The sequence below is a fragment of the Peromyscus eremicus genome, chromosome 13 (genome assembly GCF_949786415.1).
Source record: "Peromyscus eremicus chromosome 13, PerEre_H2_v1, whole genome shotgun sequence".
NCBI lineage: Eukaryota > Metazoa > Chordata > Mammalia > Rodentia > Cricetidae > Peromyscus > Peromyscus eremicus.
The window spans coordinates 46,173,134-46,196,048 of record NC_081429.1 but is presented as its reverse complement, the minus strand read 5'-3'; the positions used below and the strand labels follow the sequence as shown (position 1 = coordinate 46,196,048).

General features: G+C 41.7%; 1 protein-coding gene across 4 annotated transcripts in view; it reads left to right on the top strand.

The window, feature by feature from the left end:
• Positions 1-20,480, top strand: part of Ccnyl1 (cyclin Y like 1) — a 37,132-nt gene extending 16,652 nt beyond the window's left edge. For 3 of the 4 annotated variants that reach the window (XM_059278144.1, XM_059278145.1, XM_059278143.1), the window contains 7 exons: positions 3,027-3,127; positions 5,725-5,760; positions 7,724-7,775; positions 9,505-9,624; positions 13,151-13,317; positions 16,441-16,603; positions 18,314-20,480. In XM_059278144.1, the coding sequence (XP_059134127.1) occupies positions 3,027-3,127; positions 5,725-5,760; positions 7,724-7,775; positions 9,505-9,624; positions 13,151-13,317; positions 16,441-16,603; positions 18,314-18,430 (756 nt within the window). In that variant the 3' untranslated portion in view covers positions 18,431-20,480. The remainder of the gene's footprint in view (positions 1-3,026; positions 3,128-5,724; positions 5,761-7,723; positions 7,776-9,504; positions 9,625-13,150; positions 13,318-16,440; positions 16,604-18,313) is intronic. The other variant, XR_009382541.1, reaches the window with a different exon arrangement.
• Positions 20,481-22,915: the final 2,435 nt, after the last annotated feature.

The window sequence follows — 22,915 nt, the reverse complement described above, 5'->3', positions numbered from 1 at the left end:
GAGTTTTTAAACACCAGGAGAAAGTTCCCTTTAGCAGTTATGTTGGAGGCATTGCTCAGAGATTCACTTCTGCCCTTGTCCAGTTTCCAGACAGACAAATTGGAGTAGCTGGACACGAGTGCTGTGTATTGGTTAGTGGCGAGATTTTGTGTTAAGGTTTTCTCGCTGGACACTGGGAGTGTGGCCTGAAGAGGGCAGCAGTGGTGAGTAGATGTGGCTGCTGTTGTGAGCTGAATAGATGAATAGACTCTGAACTGATGAGAGCAGTGTTTGGTGTTTCTAGCCAGTAAGTCACTGATTGGCTAAATGAGCACTTAGGGGCTAGAAGACTGTATCTAATTACATCTTTTACTATTTCCAAAGACAAGCCAGTATACATGCATAATTAGAAACCATGTATATGGAGGAAAATGGGAGGAAGTGTCACCAGAAGGTTTATATTTTATTCCTACTTTATTTTAATTCCCATCTAAGTTTCTTTGTTAAAATTGATTTTGTTACCGTGTATAAGCTCTATTATTTCTTAATACAAGTTGCACTTTCTTAATTTGAAATCCATGATGTTCCAGAATCTGAAATCTGAAACGTTTTGAGTGCCAACCTAACACCTTAAGTGGAAAATTCCAGAGCTGACCCCATGTGATGAAGTAGCAGGTGAAAACTGACAAAATTACCTTTAGACTGTTTGTGTGAGGAACACAGACAAAAGTGTCTGTGCTGACACTTGGGTCCTATCCCCAGGAGATAAATATATGTATGTGTGTATGTGAATATTCTAAAACCCACTGTCTTAGTTAGGGTTTCTATTGCTGTGATGAAATACCAGGAGTAAAAGCAGCTTGGGTAGGAAAGGGTTTATTTTGCTTATTCTTTCCCATCATAGTCCATCATCATGGAGGGAAGTCAGAGCAGGAATTGGGGGGAGGGAGAGGGCAGGAACTATTGCAGGAGACCATGAAGAAGTGCTGCTTACTGCCTAGCTCTCCATGGCTTGCTTAGCCTGCTTTCTTACAGCACCCAGAGGTGGCACCACCCACGGTGAGCCAGACCCGCCTCATCAATCATCAGTCAAGAAAATGACTGCAGGTTTGCCCATAGGCCAGTCTAAAGGGAGCGTTTTCCCAGTTGAGGTTTCCTCTTCCAAAACGACTCTAGCTTGTGTCAAGTTCACAAAACACTAGCCAACACACCTACAGTATTTTCTATCCCAAGATATTTTGATTTGAGATCCTCAGCCTATAATAGTGACCCTAAAAGTTATCTTCTACCGGAATAAAAGCATTTCAATGAAACTCAGTTTCATTTTTCATGTTGTATTTGTCTTTTGGGCATATAAAAGTATATAGTTTAACATATAGATAATGAAAAGTACTCATGTTAACTGAGTAGCTTAAGAAACATCACAGCTTTAGATATAATTAGAACACTTATAGTTTGAAAAAATTAATCTTTCAAATAGTACTTTTGAAAAAACATAACATCTGGGGCATTTTGATAGGGAGCAAGTGACTTCAGAGTGAAACAGATAGAACCTGTTTTATCTACCACGTAGGTATTTCTGATTGTGAGCATCTAGCAGTTTTTACATGCTCTGCCCTTTCAACTTGTCTTGCCTACCCCATTTTTCATGTGTTTATGAGAAAGTACTGATGGGCAAAGTGATAGTATGATAGAAATCATTAATGATAGGAGGAAAGGAAGGCTCATCTGAATTAGTGGTTTTTTTGTTTCTTAAGAATGCTGTTATTGGTATTTTGTTTTAAAGAATGTTGCTGTTGATCTTTATTCAGTGACGCTATTTGACCATGGACCGTATGGGTCTTAACACACTTTAGGCTGTTTCATTGTCTGATATTGCTGTATTCTTGCAGTCTTTGCAAGTGAATGGATACTTCTAAAGTGTTTTAAAGATAGTTGAGAGGGCTCAAAAAGTTACTTGTCTTCTTTCCAGTGACACTGTAGAAAGTTCTTTACTAGTTTATATCTGTAGTAAGATTCATCTCCCAATTTATAGTTAATTTTTCAGTTCTAGAGTTGAACCCAGGGCCAGCATACTAGTCAAGTGCTCTACCAATGAGCTACATCTCTAGCCTTAAAATTCTTAACTAATAATTCTTCAAATATTTGAACTCCATAAGCTGTTAAGATTGTGTTGCTCAGCATTTGGTGGTAGGGGTGTTTCGAGTCCTTTTCTGGAGAAGCTTTGATTTGTCTGAGGGGGATGTCCTGCAGGGCAGTTTAGGAGTACCCAAAGAGAAACCTTCTGTGGTGTGATTGTTGGCAGAGATGTGCTGGAAAGTAGATGGGGTTCGAGGACAAGGAGGGAGGAAAAGGTATCCACTGCAGAGAGCAGCATGAAGGTGTTGCCATGTGTGCTAAATAACTAGGGGAACAACACTTGAGGTTTTCATTTCAGGAACATAATGGCACTGCACTTACACATGAAATGAAAGTTAATGTCCCAGAGCTGCCTGTGCCTTCTGTTTTCACATGAGAGGAAATGTTAGCGCTTAAGAGAATGGGCCCAGAGAAACTGGCCTGTGGCAGGTCAGCAGCCAGCCATACCAAGTCTGACTTGAGAACACTTTGAGCCACTAAGACACTTGGTATGCGCCTTGTGTTTACTATACGAAGATGCTCTTGTGCCAGTATTCAAGGCATTGTATTTTATTAAAGTACTGTGTAGAAGTAGAAAGCTGCTTTTGTTTAAAGAGAAAATACTGAAACCTTACTTAAAATTTTTATAACGTTTATAAAGGAAATTGATAATAGACACTTGCCAGGTTTGATGTATAGGTACCATACCAAGAGCTGCATTTTATAGCCCATTCCTCAAACATGATCTGTGGACATTAAAAGCCTCCAGTGGGTTCCCTGCAGAGCCACACATGCTGTTACACTCAGGCAGTTCATAGACTGTAAAATACCTTAATGCTTTATCATTTGACATTTTAACCAAGGAAAAAGAACACATTTTATAGGTTTAACTTACTGTGACATTCTCTTCTATTTCCCTTCCCCTTCAGGTATCTCCAGGGCAGCTTACTAAAAAGTATAGCTCATGCTCAACAATATTTCTAGATGACAGCACAGTCAGCCAGCCTAACCTTAGAACCACAATAAAATGGTGAGTACACTAGGCTGCCGAGCGCTGAGCCACAGAGCCTCTGCTAAAAGCATCCCAGCCAGTTTGGTAATCTCAGTCATTTGAGTATCCTGTTAAGCACCCACTTCAAGACATTGGGGTCAATTAGATACTGAGTTTTAAGGGACTAAATGTAAATTTTCAATTTCCATTTTATCTTAAACTACATGGTGGAAAGGAGAGCCAGTTAGCAAATAAGAAATCCCAGGAAAAGTATGCCTCTATTGGGTGCATTTATACTGTGAAAGTACTGTTGAACATAATAGATGTTTCTAGATTAATTAGTTTTCCACCAGTTACAGGCCTAAGACAATGCTTACTGCTTTGTAAACTACTCTTTGAATGAACAGTTTGTCCTCTACTGGCACCATAGTACACGAGCAGTTATACATACATAAATTATAGTTGAAAATAACGTTTGAAATACCCTAAGATGAGGTCAGGTCTATAACAGTGACGACAAAAAAAAAAAAAACAAACCTCCCCACTACATTGGCGTTGTCCAATAAGTGTTCCTTGGGTTTGTTAAGTTTTGAATTTTTTTTAACGTAGTTTGGGAAGTGCTTGTTTGGAGTGTTAATACCTTTATCCCTAATTTTACTTCTTAGTCTAAATAGTAATCAGCTTATTAATTAATTTTGTTTCTAATAGCTTTTTAAATTTTTTTGGCCAAGTGTCAGTAATTTCTTCATTTAAAAACTAAGTTCGCATTCATCATAATATATCTTTCTTCTCATACTTACAACAGCAGTTGAGATTAAATTGTGTTTTAGTAAAAACTTAACCCCAATAATTCTCACAGTCCTGAGTCTGTCATCTGTTAGGTAATCACTGAGTGTTGGTATTTAGAAAGGCCTCAGTCTACCAGGAATAAGATCGTTGAAGCTTCATTAGAGCCTTCAGATCATTTTGAGTTCAAATGATTCTGATTTTGCTGTATATAACTCACTACATCTTTTCCAAGAGTAACCTTGGTCAAACAAATAGGTTTCATGCCCCTCTCCCAACCAGTGTAACCTAATTTTTAGGAATCCACTTTTGAAAGGATAGTTTGAATTTGCCTTCTTTAATTAAATTTTAAAAATAAATACATCTACTTGGTAAAATAAACCTTTACCAAGAAAATTAAGCAAATTGACTTTTAGGAAAGGTTTTGAAGCATGACTTTGAAGGAGATTAAAAAGCCATTCTGACTCACACCACTTTTTCCGTATACATGCCTACAAGTGAACATGGCAGCCCATGTCTGTAATCCAGCGGTTGGGAGGCTGAGGTGGTAGGATCCAGGAGTTCCAGATCATCCTCAGCTACATAGCAAGTTAAGGGCCAACCTCGGCTACGTGAGACCTTGTCTCTAAGAAAAGAAAAATACATGTCTGTGAGCACATGCATTTTTCTCATTTTTGCCTTTTTCCTCAATTCATTGACGCTGTCGGGCGTCTTTAGGAAAGGAGATGCATGTGAGGCATTGATTACGTTGTCAAAAAGCGTCCAGGCAAGTCCTTTGATCTTAGCCATAGCCCCTTGCCAAACTTTGTGGCACACTGGACTCACCCTGGAACTTCAAAAGTAACCTTGAGACCCAAGTCTTGCCCAGTGCCAATTGCTCAGACTGGTATAGGTAGTGTGGGAGCCACTGCTTAATGAGAAGACAGAACTGCGCCTGCCTACATGGTGGGACCTTAGCTGCATCAGTTCTAAACGTGGGTTCCCTCCCTTTTCCGTAAATGTGGTTGTTGAATGAACTGTCACGTAAATCTTAGTGGTCCTTTTCAGAACCAGTTTTTTTGTGTGTGATTTTAAAATCAGTCTGAGGGTAAAACTGAAGCACTGTAGAAGTATCCATCTTTGATGCCAGTAATGTTACAAAATCCAAATTTTCAAATTTAAAATATGTACAACTACTTCTAAATTCAGATTTGCCTTCCCTCAAATATTTGAGTTTCATTTTAGCTGTCAGGGCAGATGGCAGAAAGAGCAGTTTGTTCCCTAGTCACGTCACTGGTGGTAAACTTAGGAGTAATGTAGTGTCTAAAGGTGTGTCTGCTCCGACTGTTTCACTTGAACTGATTTGGAAATCCTGCCATTGACACCACAGTGCTGTGCTGTCAGCACTGCTCGCTTCAGGAGAGCAGAACTGTCAGCAGAACTAAGTTTTCTGTAGTAATCCCACCCAAGTGATTTTAAATGCTTTTATTCAGTATGCAGAACTTCTCATTGCTTGCAGGGAGCTAATGACCATGGTGACTAAATGGATAGTGAAGTATACATCATTTTCAGTCTGCGGCCTAAGCAGAAATCCCTACTGTTTCCAATGTAAACATATGTACAATACTACCACCTGCGCAGGACAGAAGGTTCTGTAGGGAGAAGGGCAAATGACAGGAGTGGTGTGTAAGCATTTGCACATATCAGAGTCAACAGAAGCATGCCTGTTGTCCTGGTGTGGAAGGATTCAGAGTGCTACAAGTGTCCTTTATGGTACTGGTCTAACTGAGGTCTCAGGGCTTCTGGGAAGGTCAACCCTGCTTAAAAGTGATAAAATGAATTGCTTCAAATAATTTTTTTTCCTTCCACAGTGTGACCTTAGCAATATATTACCACATAAAGAACAGGTGAGCTTCTTAAAAATCTGCCTTACTATTCTAGCTAACTACCTCGCATAATAACAAATATAGTATTAAGATGTAACCGTAGACATCGGACGTTGTAGAGTGTTTTTATTACAATATTGAAATGAATCTTTTATTAGAGTTTCTTGTTCTTAAGACCCTTTAAAGGCTCTCAAGTTATTGAAGGTTCTAAAAAATATGGCCTTATTAAATTGATACTTGCTGGTTTATATATATTAAAATTAAAAATATACATTGTAACCAGCACAGGATTATTCAAGCTTGATTCTACTGATTTTTTAATTTCTTGTTGTGGTATCTGCATGCATTGTAGGATGTTTAACAATGTTACAATTATCCACTCTCATTGTGACAATCAAAAATCACACCATCTTGTTAACATATTTTTGAAAAATGACTTTTTCTGCATCAAAAAATCGAGAAAACATCTCATTTGCATTTTTACAAATCTCTTTAATGTATAACTTTGTAGAAAGACAAGTAGATTTTCATGTTTCTCTGTCTTCACTTTGAATTTGTTTTAAAGAAGCTAGAAGGGGATTGGAGAGATGGCTCAGAGGTTAAGAGCACTGGCTGCTTTTCCAGAGGACCTGAGTTCAATTCTCAGCACCCACATGGCAGCTCAAAACTGTAACTCCAGTTCCAGGGAATCTGACATCTTCACACTAGTGCACATAAAATAAAGTTAAATAAATTATTATTTTAAAAAAGAACCTAGAAGTCCTCACTCATAAACACTTGAGGGGAAGTTATTTTTAAAGCTTTCAGACTTTTTGATACTCTGTAGTATTACACTAAAGCTCCATAAGGATGTTTTATTGTAATAAAATTTTATATTTCTCAGTGAACTTTTACATTATACTCATTGAGCTACATCTTGTATAGTAAATGAATCTTTAACTAGTACATAGTTCTATGATATATCCTGTCATCTGGAAAATAATGATTCCCCTTTCTTTATAATGTTAAAAACTCATTTTTGTTTTCAGTGCTTAGCAAAAAATGTGAGCACTGGAAAGCTGTGTCAGGCTTACATCAGAAGGCATAACTTCCCAGTCTTGGCTTTTAAAAAGCTTGACAGCTTGAATTTATCATGACAGATTATATTTTCCCCAAAGTGACAGGCCCACTACATTAAATTTTGAGAGTATTTGTAGTTACACATGAAAATGATATTCTGTAATAAGGAGCTGTTTGAGTTCACAGGTAAATCACAAGTGCTACATGTGATCTTTCCACGTCCTCGTTCAGAACATTAAAAAGAAGGGTCAGGACTAGTGATTAGTTGTCCTGTGTCATCAGAGGCCCGAAAGCTCAGCAGCAGGTTTGAGAAACAGAATGGCACAGGACAGTGCTGCAGAGAGAGCCGTGGGTCGCTCTGGGAACTGAGTGTGCGCACATGCGCTTTACAGTCGCAGTGTACAGCAGGGCGAAGCGGGCAGTGCTTTAATATGACGGACAGTTTGGGGCGCGGGCCTCTGCTAGGCGTGGGACTCTCCCTCTGGTCCACAACCGCGGAGAAGTGGTGCTTAAGTAAGGGGTTCATTTGTTTGATGAGCCTTTCAGTAAAAAACTGATGTTTTAAAAGAAAAGGCCGTATGAATTTGAATCCATACTGTTTATAAGAAGCAAGTGCATGATTTAAAAAACATAGTGCAAAGAACTAAAGAGAGGCAGAAACGTGTGACATTTCAGTTTGGTTCATCTTCATCCAAGTTCTCAGCTGACTGCTGATGTGGTCACTGCCTGTGGAGGGTGTCCAGCTTTCCTGGCCCGACTCACGGGTGGAGATGCTGCGGTACTGAATAGAAAGAGGTTTGGGGACAAATCCGGGGAATCGTAAACTGTTTGCATTGGTAAAGGCTGGGCTTCCCTTTCAGTCTCCCCTACATCACAGTTGTTAACTTAGATACTAACAGCCTGTATTACCTGTTAAACTTTGTAGAGATGCAAATAGATCCCTGGACATTTTTGATGAGCGATCACATCCACTCACAGTAAGTGCCTGTTTGCTTTGTTTTTAAGTTGTATTTTCCTTTCCCAGAGCTGTGTTTATTCCATGCTTGCTTGTTTTGCAACTGATTACGAGGAGAAAGTTGCTCCTAGCTTGAGTAAGGAGCATTGATTCACGGCTGTGATCGAGTAACAACAGCTTTGCTGCTGTGTCAAGTAGTACTGAGCTAAGGGAAGTAAATGGATTGTCTAAATATTAGAAAATGCAGCTTTTCAACAGATCATCTTCAGTAACATCAAACAGCATAAATAGTTGAAGGAAATCCAACAAATATGTGAAGTCTCTCAAAAAAATTAGGAAACTTTAAATCAGTTAAAATGGCATAAGCCAGGTGTGGTTTGGGTATACCTGTGATCTCCATACCTTGAAGGCTGAAGCAGGATAGTGATTTGGAGAATAGCCTGTGTAACACCAATAAGACCCTGACTTGAAAAACAACCAAAACAATCAAACAATCAAAAAAAGAACCTATAAAAACTTAAGAAGCCACTTCCTCAAGCATATGTTGACCACTCTTGATACTTAAGAGTCATACATGGCTGGTGACTGTTGTATGGACAGTTTAGTGTTAAGAGCCTATGGTTATAGGAAACTTAAACTTTAAAAGAAAAAAAAAAAAAAACAAAAAAAGAAACACTTTTTTTTTTATTGTGGCAAGTATGACTGACCCCTGTGACACTTTAGGATTAGTAAGGTTTCAGCATAAAAAGAATTGGGAGTCTGTGGAAGAAAATGGAAGAGTATAAAATTCCTGAGCTTGTGTGTCTCTTTAATAAGTGATGGGTGGGTGTGGATAATTATGGTACAGCCATTTATTGCTTAACAGTGGGTACATCTTCAATATGTGTTAGGTGATTTCATTATTCTGCCAGCATCATAGAGTACTTAATCTAAGATGGCTACAGTATTATTTGTTGATATTTATGCAACTGATACGTATATTTGGTCCATCATTGCCTAAAATGTCATTCATGCCAATTGACTATAAGATCCCACACTTTATATTGAAAAAGCTGAAAGTCACTGGGCACGATGACACACACTTGGAATCCCAGAACTCAGGAAGAAGAGGCAGGTGGATCTATATAAATTCGAGGCCTGCCTGATTTACATAGTGTCTTCCAAGACAGCCAGGGCTGCAAAGTGAACCCTGCCTCAAAACAAGCGTACACAAAAAATGAAATAGAGCCGGGCTGTGGGGCACACGCCTTTAATCCCAGCACTCGGGAGGCAGAGGCAGGCGGATCTCTGTGAGTTCAAGACCAGCCTGGTCTACAGAGCAAGTTCCAGGAAAGGCACAAAACTACACAGAGAAACCCTGTCTCAAAAAACCAAACCAAACCAAAAACAAAAACAAAAAACAAAAAATGAAATAATAAACTAAGTCATACCACCCAGGCCAAAAAGATAGCTCAGCAGGTAAAAGCACTTGCTGCTAAGCCTGAGAGCCTGTGTCTGACCCCCAGTGTGGTGGAAGGAAAGGACCAACTCCTAAAGTTGTCCTCTGACCTCATGTGTGCACCACGGCTGTGCATGCCCACACATATATATACAAATGTACACAATAAATGCTCAAAAGGCAGCCATGGTACCCAGTGGAAATTATCTCAAGGAACATGTAGCACAATGTGGAGACTGCTGTCTTAAGAATACTTTAAAATTTCCTTCAGTCAATATTTACATTGTTTTTGTGGCTTTTTTTTCTCTTTCAGAGAGAGAAAGTTCCAGAGGAATACTTTAGGCATGACCCTGAACACAAATTTATTTACAGATTTGTTCGAACACTGTTTAGTGCTGCACAGCTGACAGCGGAATGTGCAATAGTGACGTTGGTAAGCTAGTCCTTTCTTAGCAAGCTTTCTTAGGAAGTTTGTACCCAGATAGGTTTAACCCTGAAAGTATCCTAGGAACTTTAGTAAGAGGAACCTTCTCAAGGAGTGCAAAGACACATATTTGAATTTAACAGTCATTATGGTTTAAAATGTTGCCGTTGCTTTTATTATCACAAAACAATTGCCATTAAAGGCAGTTAGAGAGAGTTCCCCTTCATAGCTCATTGCACACACACAGGGCGTGTTAATGGGGCTGGAATGGGAAGCAGTAACAGACCCAAGTGGTTCATGGAAACCAGTTCAGTGCAGTTTAAGGTACATGCCAGGCTGTGTCTCCGGATGCTTCTGGTGTGTGTTGTGATTGATCACTGCCCAGTTCTCTGTTCTTGGATGATGGCTGCCAGTCCACCTCTGCTGATTACTTGTGTCTTCCTGTGAAGTTGCCTGGGATTGTAGGTCCAGTAGTTCTTAGAAGGCTTTGTGAATTTGCTGAGCTGCAGGTGTGTCCTTACCTTTATATCATCCATTCAGAAGGCCTGTAGATGAGACCATCATTTTGAGTAATGGATGCTGTTCAAGTGGTTGGGATTTTACTGCCCCAGTAGCAAATGCATAGTGAAAAGTCAAGTAAGTATATGGCCTTGAGGAAAGAGTCCCTAGATTAGTACCTACTCCTTCAGCATCCACTTAGACTCTGAAGAGGAGATATGTGCTGTATGCATGGGTAGAGTCCCCAGTGGGCACTTCTGCTGTGGAGGTAGGTAATGCAGGATGGAGACTGGGGTGTAAACAAGGGAACTACCATTCCTGGAAGAACAAAGTGGCTTTGCCTGCTCCTTTGAATATACAGGACTGCAGACTGGATTTGGGTCAGGGGTAAGGAATTAAAAGTGTTTGTTGAAATGCAGTCAAAGAGGGCAGCCCTCACAGCTCTACCAGCGGTGTTTGGGAGATTACTGTAGAGGAGGAGGCCGAGCACACAAGGAGGAAATCCAGGAATGAGCAATAGAAGTTGAGAGAAGAACGTTCCCACAACGGCAAACGCTGTAAGAGGCCACAAGCATGCACTCTGGACAGCTGCGCTACGCCATGGTTGTAGCACCAGGGCAGAGAAGAGAGCAGATGGGACAAAAGTCTTGGCTTAAGCATGTATATTCTAGTGAAGAAGATCACAGGTATTTTCGCAGGTGTTTCAGATAGTTGTTACATGCCATGGAAACTGAGCATGGTAAAGGGCTCCTAAGTGACCGGAGAGCTTTCTGTTTTAGATTAGAGGAGCAGAAGACCTCCTTAGAGACAGATGTGGCATCGGAACAATGGTCTAACTGCAAAGAGGAAGCCAAGGAGCATAGGTATTTCAGGCAGTGGGAGCAATGCCGAGACTGTGATGCAGGGACATTCCATGTGCTCGAGGAAAGCAGGGTGGCCATGTGGTAGGAGTTGAGGACTAAGGGAGTTAAGGGAGAGGAGATGCCAGGGACAGTCCCACAAGGAAATGGGTTCCACATTGACTAGTTTCTTTTGGTAAGTCTTGAGCAAGGGGGAAATGATCTTAATTTAGGAGGCTTTCCTGACTGGAGAAGTAGACTGTAATTGGAGGTCAGAATAGAGGCCAGCAGAGTGTTAGGCTACCATACAGGCAAGCAGTGAAAAGTGGCCCAGGATAGAAAGTTGTCAGATTACCGTTGAAGACAGCAAGAACAGGTATTGCTTGCAGATTAGAATAGGATAACATGGAGTTTGGGCTTCTGTGACTAGGCATTGGAGAGTTGGAGTGAAAACATACTTGGTTGTGAGGGAAGGATTGATGAGCCTGGCAAGAGCTGTTTGGGAATAGTGATAGCAGCCAGAGGTACACCACACGTGTGCACTAAGAAGTGGGCTGGAGGTGAGCTGGCATGTGCATGATCTGGTGAGCTTGAGAAGCAGCACTTGGGGTTGTGAGAAGTGACGTCAGAGCAGTCTAAACATTCATATTGAACTAAATCTCTGGCAGAGGGAAAGAGTCTTAAAAAAAAAAAAAGCCATTTTGGGAAGAGTGCTGTGCATGGTGGTGTGGGGTTAGCCATCCAATAGAACGTCTTGTCTCCCACTGACACAGGAGGACAAGTGGTACCTGAGTGACAGCACCTAACATACTGTCAGGAAAGGACAGCCAAGGTGTGCAGTGCTCCGTTGCTCCCTGACTGTCTCTGAAGAACGGGGGAGCTCTGAGAGAGACTCGCTCCTCGGATACTTGGCAGTGCCGAGTATGAGGGTGGGAGTGGAGTCTCACTGAGAATGAATGTGTGATATTTGGTGGACAGCATTAGTCTAAGGGCCTTAAAACAGTGACTGACTGTTACAGTTGTTTCCCTTTTCATCTTGATATAAAGCACTTACATACCATTTGAGAGGTACCTTCCACGTCAGAGCTCAGCACCTAGTCTCTATCAACTTTAGATCACAGAGACTTGGTGGGAGCTTTTCTTGTCATTCTCCAAACAGTACTGTTGGCATTAGCATTTCCACTGTTTGTACTGTTGTCACTAATCTAGAGGTGACTTAAAGCACATGCGGCTGAGCATGGTGGCCCATCCATGTAATCGTAGCACTTGGGAGACTGAAGCAGGAGGGTCACAAGTTCAGGGCCCGTCTGAGCTACATAGTGATACCTGTCTCACAAAGCAAGGAAGGAGGTGTTATATGCAAATACTGCCAGATATCTACGTGTGTGTGTGTGTGTGTGTGTGTGTGTGTGTGTGTGTGTGTGTGTGTCTTAACCATCCTTGATCCTAAAACCAGTCTCTCTTGGATACCAAGGAACAACCGATCTCTCTCTGAAGAGAGACTTTTGAAGTAACAACTCCCAGCTTCCTCCACAATCTTCACTCAGCTAACCTCGCCCAGTTGCTTATAGCAAAGGCATTTGATTTGTCTAAGATCATCCGTGAGAGTGTCTCACAAACATCCTGCCCGGTTTGAGAGTCCAGGGATAGACTGGCAGCTCTGCTTCCACCTTGAAGCCAAGCGAACTACAGATTATATAAGAGAAAATGGCTTCTTGGAAGTGACCGTGGAGAGGGGAAGATGAGGTGTGAGGGACCACCCTTGGGTGCAGGTGCTTCCTTAGAAAGGCACTGTGCTTGTGGTGCTGTCTGCCCAGTAGCCACTGGGAGGCGCTCTTGTCCTCGTTACTGTGAACTGGAAGATGTAAATGTGCTCAGGGTGACTTGGTTTTAGACCTTTGCTCCTGGCATGCCTGTAAAATCATGTAAAGTTAACACGGGAGAGACTTGGTGTTTCCTGAACAGCCTGAGTCTACGCTGGGCCTGTCTGCTGCTCTGCAAGCATGAAGATTGTGCCATTCCTCAGGACGCCCGTCACTAAGGGACAGGCCTTGCTCTGATGCATGAGCAGGGCAGGCAACAGAGAAGCCTGACCTCTTGCTGAGGTCTTGGTAGCACTCCCCTGTCGAACACAGAGGAGTCACTCATTCTCAGCCCTTACACCGAACCAAGTCAAAGACCGCGCTCTCCTTTTCCAGGTTTACTTGGAGAGACTTCTAACTTACGCTGAGATTGACATTTGTCCCACCAACTGGAAAAGGATTGTTTTGGGAGCCATTCTTCTTGCCTCCAAGGTTTGGGATGATCAGGCTGTGTGGAATGTGGACTACTGCCAGATTCTCAAGGACATTACAGTTGAGGACATGTGAGTTTCCGAGGGTTTGGTGAACTTCCTAACCATTTGTCTCGTACTCCAATTTGCTCCCATAAGTTTTACATAAAATTTAAAGAGTGTTTTTGAAGACTGCTTTGAACAGCCAATGGAAATAGACATAAACCTACATTCTTTCTGTCCAGCTGTATAACTGTTCGTATCTTCTGTCATTAATTGGTAGGTATTGATGTAGTATTTATAACAATGTGTTGGATAAATTTTTCTTGTGGTTTTGGCGTCCTTTGCAAGGACAGCATAGCACAGTATATATTTTGCTGCTTTTTAAAATCCACTAGTTCTGCTCCCCTTTTAACGGGTACATGCCTGGCTTTTGAAATGTGTCTGTCTGCCAGTGTTCATGTCTTAGAGCCTCTGGACTTCTGCGAGGTTCTAGCTTTAGCCCGAGTCTCTGTGTATTTACTTCTGTTGGTCCTACACCTTTTTTTTTTTTCTTTTTAAATCTGAGCATCTAGAACAGAAACTATGAGGTACAAAAGTAAAAAAGAGGATGCTTCTGCCTCCTCTCCATGTGGAGTGTGTGTTTTTAGAAATTGGTCTGATGGGCTAGAAATCTCAGGATTCTGCTCAGGCAGGCAGTCCCAGAAGCAGCTGAGGGGCTTCACCAGGTAAAGGGCACACTCTGCACTGCCCTGTCCTACTCTGCCAGCCCCAAACTGCCGAGAACACAGCCTCAGTGATGGCCACCAACATGGTGCTGGGACACACCCAAGGCTTCCAGTCCAGTACTCAGGCTGGGAAGAGCAGGGCTGTGACGTCTGCAAGAGCACCAGGGGTTTCCTGCAGCCTTGACAGCATCCACTTGACAGTGGAGATGTCTGTGGGTAGCACGTAAGATAGCGTAGTGACGAAGAAACCCTTGGTTATGTAGATTATCATAGGAAGATCAAGACATAATGAGGGTAATAGAAGTTACCCATTCCTATAGTTAGGATTGTCCCTCAGAACCACCACACTGTTTGTAACTGAAGTGACTAAGGGACCACTGTTGGCAGCAACTGGAGTGTCTGGTGGAAGTGACCACTTTGATTGTGGCACTGGTAGCCACCTGACCAAAGGATATGACAACAAAATTTGAAACAGATGGACGTAACGTACTTTTGGAAGTTACCAAGGCCAGAGTGACTTTGATTACTGTGTCAATCGTAAGAACTGGCCCCTGGAACAAACAAAATGTGTAATCATATATACTGTAAATAGCAGCTGAAAATATTTAAAACTTAAATTCAGCTGCCAGGGGCTCTAGTTTAATTGTAAGATCAGAAAAGGTACAGAAAAGTATTTGAGTTTCCCGGACACGAACCCACTGCAGGGGCAGTGGTGGCAGTCTGAGCAGAGGAACACCAGGAGCCGTGTTCCCAACAGTGGCCTTGTGTTTATGGTCTTGGAGAATTGAAGAGCATGACGGGTTAAGATGCATTTGTCTCCATCCCCTGCTGTGGGCGGTTTGGAGAGCCCTTATTATTTTCCATCTAAATTAAAAGTTAAAAATATCTATCAGATTTCCCTTAAAACTTCCTACTATGTATGTGTCTTGTTAGGATATATTTCTGTTCAAAAGAATAAGTTAACTAGGCAGCTGCTGCTCAGAAAATGTACTGTGCCGATAAATAGTGTGCATTCAGCCATGTGAAAAAACAACAACAAAACCCCAGAAGGTGCATATTCTGTTGGCATAATGCTTTTCTTCAGTGATTAAACCTCTATTAATAGACGTGTTAATCCCGTGAAGGACTGTGTTTCAACACAGTTAAAATGTATTAGTGGAGAAAATATAAAAGGGACAGAGAAGTACATTTGTTCTGTAGCAAATTAAGTCTTGATTACCTGATTATTAAAACATTATCTGATTTACATTTCTATAGGCTTATTGCCATATGAACAGGAAATTAATTTTGGAAGTAGACTGTTTAGCTTTAATTTTAGCAAATGAGAAAACCATATTTTACCTACTTTCCATATAGAATGTCAAACACTTTTTGAGGCAGTGAAGAAAATATTAAAAATTTAAAACTAAGAAACCAAGTAAGTATGTTCTAAGACAAGCCTCTGTCGTGTTTGCTTAAGTATTTATTATTTTTCTGTAATTTCTGCAGGGATTATGACTGGTCAGGTTTACTCTAATTTTGTGGGGTTTTTTTTTTTAAACCTTCAGCAAGGTCAGTATGGTCACATAGCACAGAGGGGCTCCTTGTTCACATTTCCCACCGTATTGAGCTCACCCCTGTGTGCACATTCTGTCCTGGCTGGGGCAGCAAATGCTGGGTGTCCTGGGGGCTTTATTCCCAGCACAAGAACTGATTGGTTGGTACAGTGCTCCACCAGGTGTAGTGGACTCAAGTGGGTTTGGGGTAGCCAAGACATCTATCTTTGATCTCTGCTTTCCAGAGTTCCAGATGAGTACCTGACTGTCACAGTGACAGTTTGTCACCTTCGTGTAATATTAAGGAGAGCAGAAACTTGTGTTGTGCCCTTTGACATAGCCTCGTGCTGGGGCAGGGGGAAGGGATTTCCTTTCTCATCCAGTGTGGCTTATTTATTTTTTTATTTATTTATTTGAGATGAATCCTTGTTGCCTCAAGAGTTTTCCCCCTCAGAGATAATAGCGTAGCTCTCGATGGATCCATTTGTTGCCGTGGTGATATGCCCACTCCTTTTGTTGGCGCGTCTCTACTTCAATAAGCCCCTTCCTGTTATCAGCCTGGGGAAAATGTCTGCAAGTTCTTCAGAGCTAATAAACAGCATACATCATTCCTTTCATCTGCTCACTATAGCGGGCCTTGTGAGTGAGCGTGGAGGACGACCGCACAGCTGCACTAATGGAACTCTGAAGGATGAGCCTGCAAGTCAGCAGCACAAGTGCATGAGAGGGCTGTAACCTTTTCCCTCTGCCCAGACTCAGTGCTGGGATGCAGAGAGGACCACGGATGCCGGCCCTTGTTTGATTGAGCATTAGGATATTAGTCCAGCTGGTAGCCTTCATGTGTTCCACAACAGAATTTAGAGCTATTCTAGAAACTCTGAATGGTAGTTGTGAAGATAGCCCAGTTGACTAAAATTGTCCTGTGTGGGTTTTGCTATGTTCCTCCTCCCCAGGAATGAGATGGAAAGGCATTTCTTGGAGCTACTCCAGTTTAATATTAACGTTCCTGCCAGTGTTTATGCCAAATACTACTTTGACCTTCGCTCCTTAGCAGATGACAACAACCTGAATTTTCTGTTTGCTCCTCTCAGCAAAGAAAGAGCGCAGAACCTAGAGGTAAGGCTGCATTCACTAAGTGGGGTTTGCTGCAAGCCCGGCCAACATCTGTGAAGACAATGGAAAGCTTTTAAATTAACACAGTGGAGAGGTTATTATCTCTTTGGCATCATATCTCCTGGTCCTTTTGTGTTTCTATAAGTATCTACATTATATAGAGAGGTAGATACTGCCTCCTGTGATCACAACTCAGTCTTTTTAATCAAATGAAATGTAGTTATAATAGTTTCCCTATTGAAGCTCTGCATTCCCACATAATCATATATAGATAAGTTCTTGAAATTATATTCTTAATTATTCCTACCTATATATCACAACTCTGCTGCATTTCATTCAGTTGACAAATTGTCAGTCCATGAGTTTATTAGCATTAGTGGCTAAACTGAGAGACCTATGTTTAGGATGCAAAATGCAAGTGTATTTCTCATACTGGACACAGGAACTACATAGTGTTTTCATAAAAGTGGTAACAGGCACCAGGGAGATGGCTCAGAGGCTTGAGAGTAGATCCGAGTTCAAATACCAGTGGTCACATCTGGTGTCTCTCAACTGTCTATAACTCCAGATCTAGGGGATCAAGCACCTTCAGACATCCATGGGTAGCCCTCCCCTATACACATACATAAATAAATGTTTTTTAAAACTGAAAGTGGTAACTTAAATAAGGCAAAGTAATACTTAGGGGGGCTGGAGAGATGGCTCAGAGGTTAAGAGCACCGGCTGCTCTTCCAGAGGTCCTGAGTTCAATTCCCAGCAACCACATGGTGGCTCATAACCATCTACAATGAGATCTGGTGCCCTCTTTTGGCCTGCAGGCTTACACGCAGGCACAACATGTATATAATAAATAAATAAATAAGTCTTTAAAAAGAAAGTAATATTTATGGCTTAAAATTTTTAGTAACTGTGTCACAGTGATTCACATACTTTAGGATGGAACTTCCTTAAGTACCTTCTAAAACATTTAGAATGTTTTTCTACTGTTAGACTCCTGCCATCAAATATAACACTGGCCAACTTTTGTTAGACCATTGGAACTGAGTAAACACTAATTGTTTTGGCACGGGTGTGTGCTCATGTTTAGGAAACAGTTATACAAGTAACATGATACTGATGTAAAAAAGCCTGTCACAACATCTCCATCTTTGAGAACTCAGTTTGTATGTGTGTGGTATGTGCATGTGTGTGGTGGCCAGAGGCTGACAGAGGTGTCTTCCTCAGTCACTCTCCACTTACATTTTACAATAGGGTGTCTCATTGAACCTGGAGCTCACCAGGTTGTTAGATGGTTCACTGAGACCCCTTTTACCATTTAGTAGCACTGGGATTACAGGCCTGTGCCACCACACCTGGCACATGCCAAGGAATCCAATCTCCAGTTCTTATGCATGCACAGCCAGCATTTTACCTGCAGAACCATCTCTCCAGCCCGGGGAACCAGGTTTTTAAGTAACTTAAGTTGCCAGTTTCCAGGCATTGAGTCCTGACCCTGAAAAGATTAGGAAACTAGCAGGAAGCAGCATCCCCAAGGCGTAGCACTGTAGACCTTCGTCCTCAGATAGCCCAAGTGGCTGCATTTGTTTAGAATCTAAGGGATGGCTCAGTATACCAGTAAGTCTCCATGGAGGTAGTTTGTGTTGCTTTTTTGTTTTGTTTTCCTTTAGGTTGCATTCTTTTTAAACCTCTGTGTTGTTTGATTGCTTCTCCTAGGCCATTTCAAGGTTGTGTGAAGACAAATATAAAGACTTGTGTAGAGCTGCTATGAGAAGATCTTTAAGCGCTGATAATTTCATTGGTATTCAGCGCTCTAATGCCATCCTTTCTTAAGAGAGAGACATGAGGAGTGAGAACACCAAGGACTCCTCATTGACAAAGACTGGAGAAATAGCACCTCTCCTGGTCAGAGACCAGCAGAGGTGGGACTCCACCGAATGGAAAGACCTCAAATTCAAGAGACTCTGGACAGTGACTGCTGACTCCATAGGAAAGAATGGGACCTTGTCAAAACAACCCCTCTCTGTCCTTTGTAATGTAAACAGTTACAAAAACCACTCAAAGCAGAAGCTCTGACCACACACAGATACTGCTTACCATGTAGGCCGATGGCTGTGAAATATGTGAGGTTTAAATTCTTTCAATGTTTAGACTTTCGTTTGAGACAGGGTCTTATGTAGCCTGGGCTGGCCTCAAACTCAGTATATGACTGAGGCTGGCCTTGAACTCCAGAATCTTCCTGCCTCTACCTCCCAAGTGCTGGGATTACCATGCCTGGCTCAGAGTTTTAGACTTCAAAGACACTAACCATATAACTTTTGTTTTTCTCCCCCCCCCCACCTTCAACTGCTGCATATGCTTTTAGAATTGATTCAGTATTACATTAAAACATGAGACTCCTTCCCATTTTTGTGGTGCTGGGAATCAAACTGAGGACTTAGCATGTGCTCGGTGAGCACTTGACCACTGAGCTACACTCCTCAGCCCCAAGCATGGGATACTTAACACTCATGAAACCACCTAGGAGCACGTTGTAGCATCATTAGGTATTAAAAGCTCTCCTACCGTGTCATCAAGCTGCTAGTCATTATTGGCAATCAGTTTAAATTACCAAAAAGCTGCTGGCTAACACTCGCCATCCGTATCCTCTGCGAGCACTGCTTGCTGGCATTTTGGTATGTTTGGAGCCATAAAGAGAAAGTATCAGTTGTTGACGACTTCTGTTGGGTCCACGCTGCATTTCCTGTGAACTATTAATGGTGCTTCTCATTTTCTGATGGTTTTTCTCATTGTTAAACAAGTGTATTAAAAGATATTTTCATAATGCCAAACAACATAGTGGTCTAGTGATCATGAGCAAATAGCAAAAACACAAGGTGTCCCCCAAATTAGTGATGCTTCTTTACACTTAGTGGTCCGTGTCTGGGCTCTCTGGGGACACTGCAGCAGAAGTAGAAAAGCCACAGACCTTCACAAAAACATCATTTGAAAGTTTTAATTTTACCAGTGTGAAATAATTACGCTTCTAATTATTTTTTTGTTTCTCTTGAAGATTGCAAACAGTGAACCAAAAAATTAAAACTAAAGGCTTGATATTCGAAATTTGGGGGATTAAGTTGAAAAGAAAGGTAAAGTAAAACTTTTAAATAATGTCTCATTAGTTTGTAGCATTTATGACTCTCCAGATATCAGAGTATAAACCTGCCCTGAGATTTGGGGGCTGCCGTGTATCTCCATGGGAGCTCTCCTTCTCTCTAGTAGTTCTTTGCCAGGCTGGGCTCCACCCGCTTTGATCACCTAAGTGTCTTTACATTCAGTTAAGGGAGGTTAGGAAGAACACTGTTAACTCACATATAACACATGAAAAGGAGTCCGATCCGCAAACAGCAGGTGAAATGAGCAATTAAAAACAATATGCTGCATGTCTGCCTGGGTGCAGGTATCTTCTGAACTGCACCCAGGAGCCCTAAGCACAGGCTTTAAAAGGCGGGGAGGAGATGATTAGGAAAATGATGACAGCAGCACCTAAATTGGAAATAATAAAAGATTGTGTTTTCAACTACGTGCATTCTATTTCTTCTCACTCTTATGTAAACAAGACCTTTGTGGGCCAAGCATACTTTCTCTTGCGGCTGCAATGCTTCACATGCTCTCAAGTGCTGCCGGGTTCATCATTTTCGAAGGACAGACGTAAATGTTAAGGAAGGATGTATGAAATACTACAATCTACCACCTCAAAAAAACATTGTTTATGGAGTTCAGAGCTTAGAGATTCAAGTATTGATTGCAGTTTTATTTTGAAAAGAATGCTACAACTTAACGTGGTTTTTCTTTCTCATGTTTATATTAAAAGAAAGGCTAATAAATTCTATTTTAATTAAAATATGGCTAGTGTGTTTGTACCGCTTCTCTGTCCACAGGGCATTGTATCTCTCTGGAACTTGTGTTTACCTTGGTCCTGAAAACTTTTGCATAGTTTCCAACTGACCAAGCTGCTTTGATTCATGGTCTAGTTCAGTAGTGATTGTCTTTGCTTAGACTGTGTTCTGTCTGAAGATAATGTATTACAGCAGGAGTCTGTCTAGCCACTTAGTGCTTAGTGCAGTAGATGGCACACTTGAATAGTCATCAGGGTGAATCAGGAAGGGTCACAGTAGATGAGATTGTAGGTACACACCAAAGAGAAAGCAGTCGCCCGAATAGTACCAGATTAGAACGCGTTCCTCAGGTAATAAAACAGAAAGATGGGAATTTGAACTGGGGTTGCTTCAAACACGCTGCGTGATGTTTCAAGTTCGCACTTCATGTGTAAAGCCAGTCAGCCTAAGGGCTTTGTTTTTGTTTTGAGCCAGGGACTCTTAACCTTGGCAGATCTGGAAACAGTGAACAGCCCCTTCCCTCCTCTGCTCCTTAGTGCGTTCCCTGATGTAAACAATGGTTATTAAATCCTGCTCATGCTGCACATTTATTTACTTTTACTTTTTCAGGTTTTGAAGTCAGATCATTCAACGATGAATCCCTTTGTTCTTGACATAGGATAACTGACACTTTAGGAAGGGGAAACCTATCATAAATCACATGAGCCAGTCAGTGGTGGTGCAGGCCTTTAATCCCAGCACTGAGGAGGCAGAGGCAGGCAGTGGATCTCTTGAGTTCGAGGTCAGTCTGGTCTACAGAGCTAGTTCCAGGACAGCCAGCATGGTTACAGAGAGAAACCCTGTCTTGAAAAAAAACAAACACATCAGAATTTGTATCTTGCAGCTAGAGAGATGGCTCAGTGGTTAAGAGCCTGTATTGCTCTCGTAGAGGACCGGAGTTCGATTCCCAACACCTATATCAAGCACCTAATGGCTCTCTGTAACTCCAGGAGATCTGACATGCTCCTGACCTCAGGCACAAGCACATGTTCACAAGTTAATATTTTTTTAAAGGATTTGCATCTTCTATGTAGAAATGCTCACTGCATGAATGCACAGATGTTAAGACGTCTGGGGAAGGAACTGTTGACATGAATCTGATGCTTTTAATAAGTTGACACTATGAGTACACTGAGAATTGGCTTTTCCCTCTTTGACCTTGACACTAGAATATGAGAGTCATTTTGATAGTGGGAAATTGGATCAACTGAGAATATAAATGTCACTGAAGGTGGGTAGGGTCTCTTGACAAATGAGGCATGAAAACCAAATCACCAGAAGGGTGCTAACTAGCATCTTCTCAGGGTTCTGTACTCTGAAAAGATAATAAAAAGGAACATCTACCCGGACTCATGCATTCTGCTTTTGTGTTTTAAAAGATGGGGGTGATAGTGGTCTGTTTGGTTTTTTAGTTTTAACCTCTAATAATAAGACTTCAACTATTTAAAATTTGTATTTATTTTTTGAGACAGGGTCTCACTGTGCAGGAGGCCTCACTGGCCTGGCCCTTGCTCTATAGACCAGGCTGGCCTTGAACTTGAGATCCTCCTGCCTCTGCCATCAGAGGGCTAAGATTAAAGGTCTGTGCCACAATGACTTCAGAGTTTTAACTGGTGTATGATAATTGCATTATACAAAAAAGATAGGTCTGAATGAAGGTTTGATCCCAGTAAACTACCATTCTTGCAGGCTGAAAAGTGGCTGCTGCTTAGTAATTCCCTGTGTTTATCGTTAGATTTCTTTGTATCAGATTCCAACCCAGCCCACCCTTTCACATTTCCTGGGGTTTTTTTGTTTTGTTTTGTTTTTTGTTTTTTCATTCAACAATACAGAACTTTGGTTTTATGACAGCTCAGCTTAGTTTAGTTTCTTATATCCCTAAACACAGTATCCCCTGGTTCAAAGACGCCAGTATTACAACACAGGTATCAGATTAGACTTTTCAGAAGCTATGCTATGCAGGCTAGCTAAAACCTTTCATAACCCAGTCTATCCTCCAGCCATGTTTAAAACAACTGGTTTGCCTGCCTGGTCCTTCACCCAGAAGCTGCATTCTTAAGATAGCACTATTTGGAAAGAAAGCACTCAGCAGAGAACTATCCCAAGGTAAAGTGCTAGTTTCTATGTAAACTGTGTACCTAGTGTGGGTCAACAAGTCCAGCATAAGATCACCTCCAGTCTAACTGCCAGCCACTTTAACCTAGCTGGAGGCCCAGCACCATGCCCACAAATGCCAGGAAGGATAGAACAGGGCTGTTTCCCCTGGTACCTTAGAGTAGCCTTGGTTTCTTGGGCTCTTCACCCCACCATTTTAGGTGGGTGTGCCAGAAAGGGGACGTGTACTTACTGTGAAATAAACTTCAGCAATCTCACCTTGTGGTTGGCGATCTTCAGGGTGCAG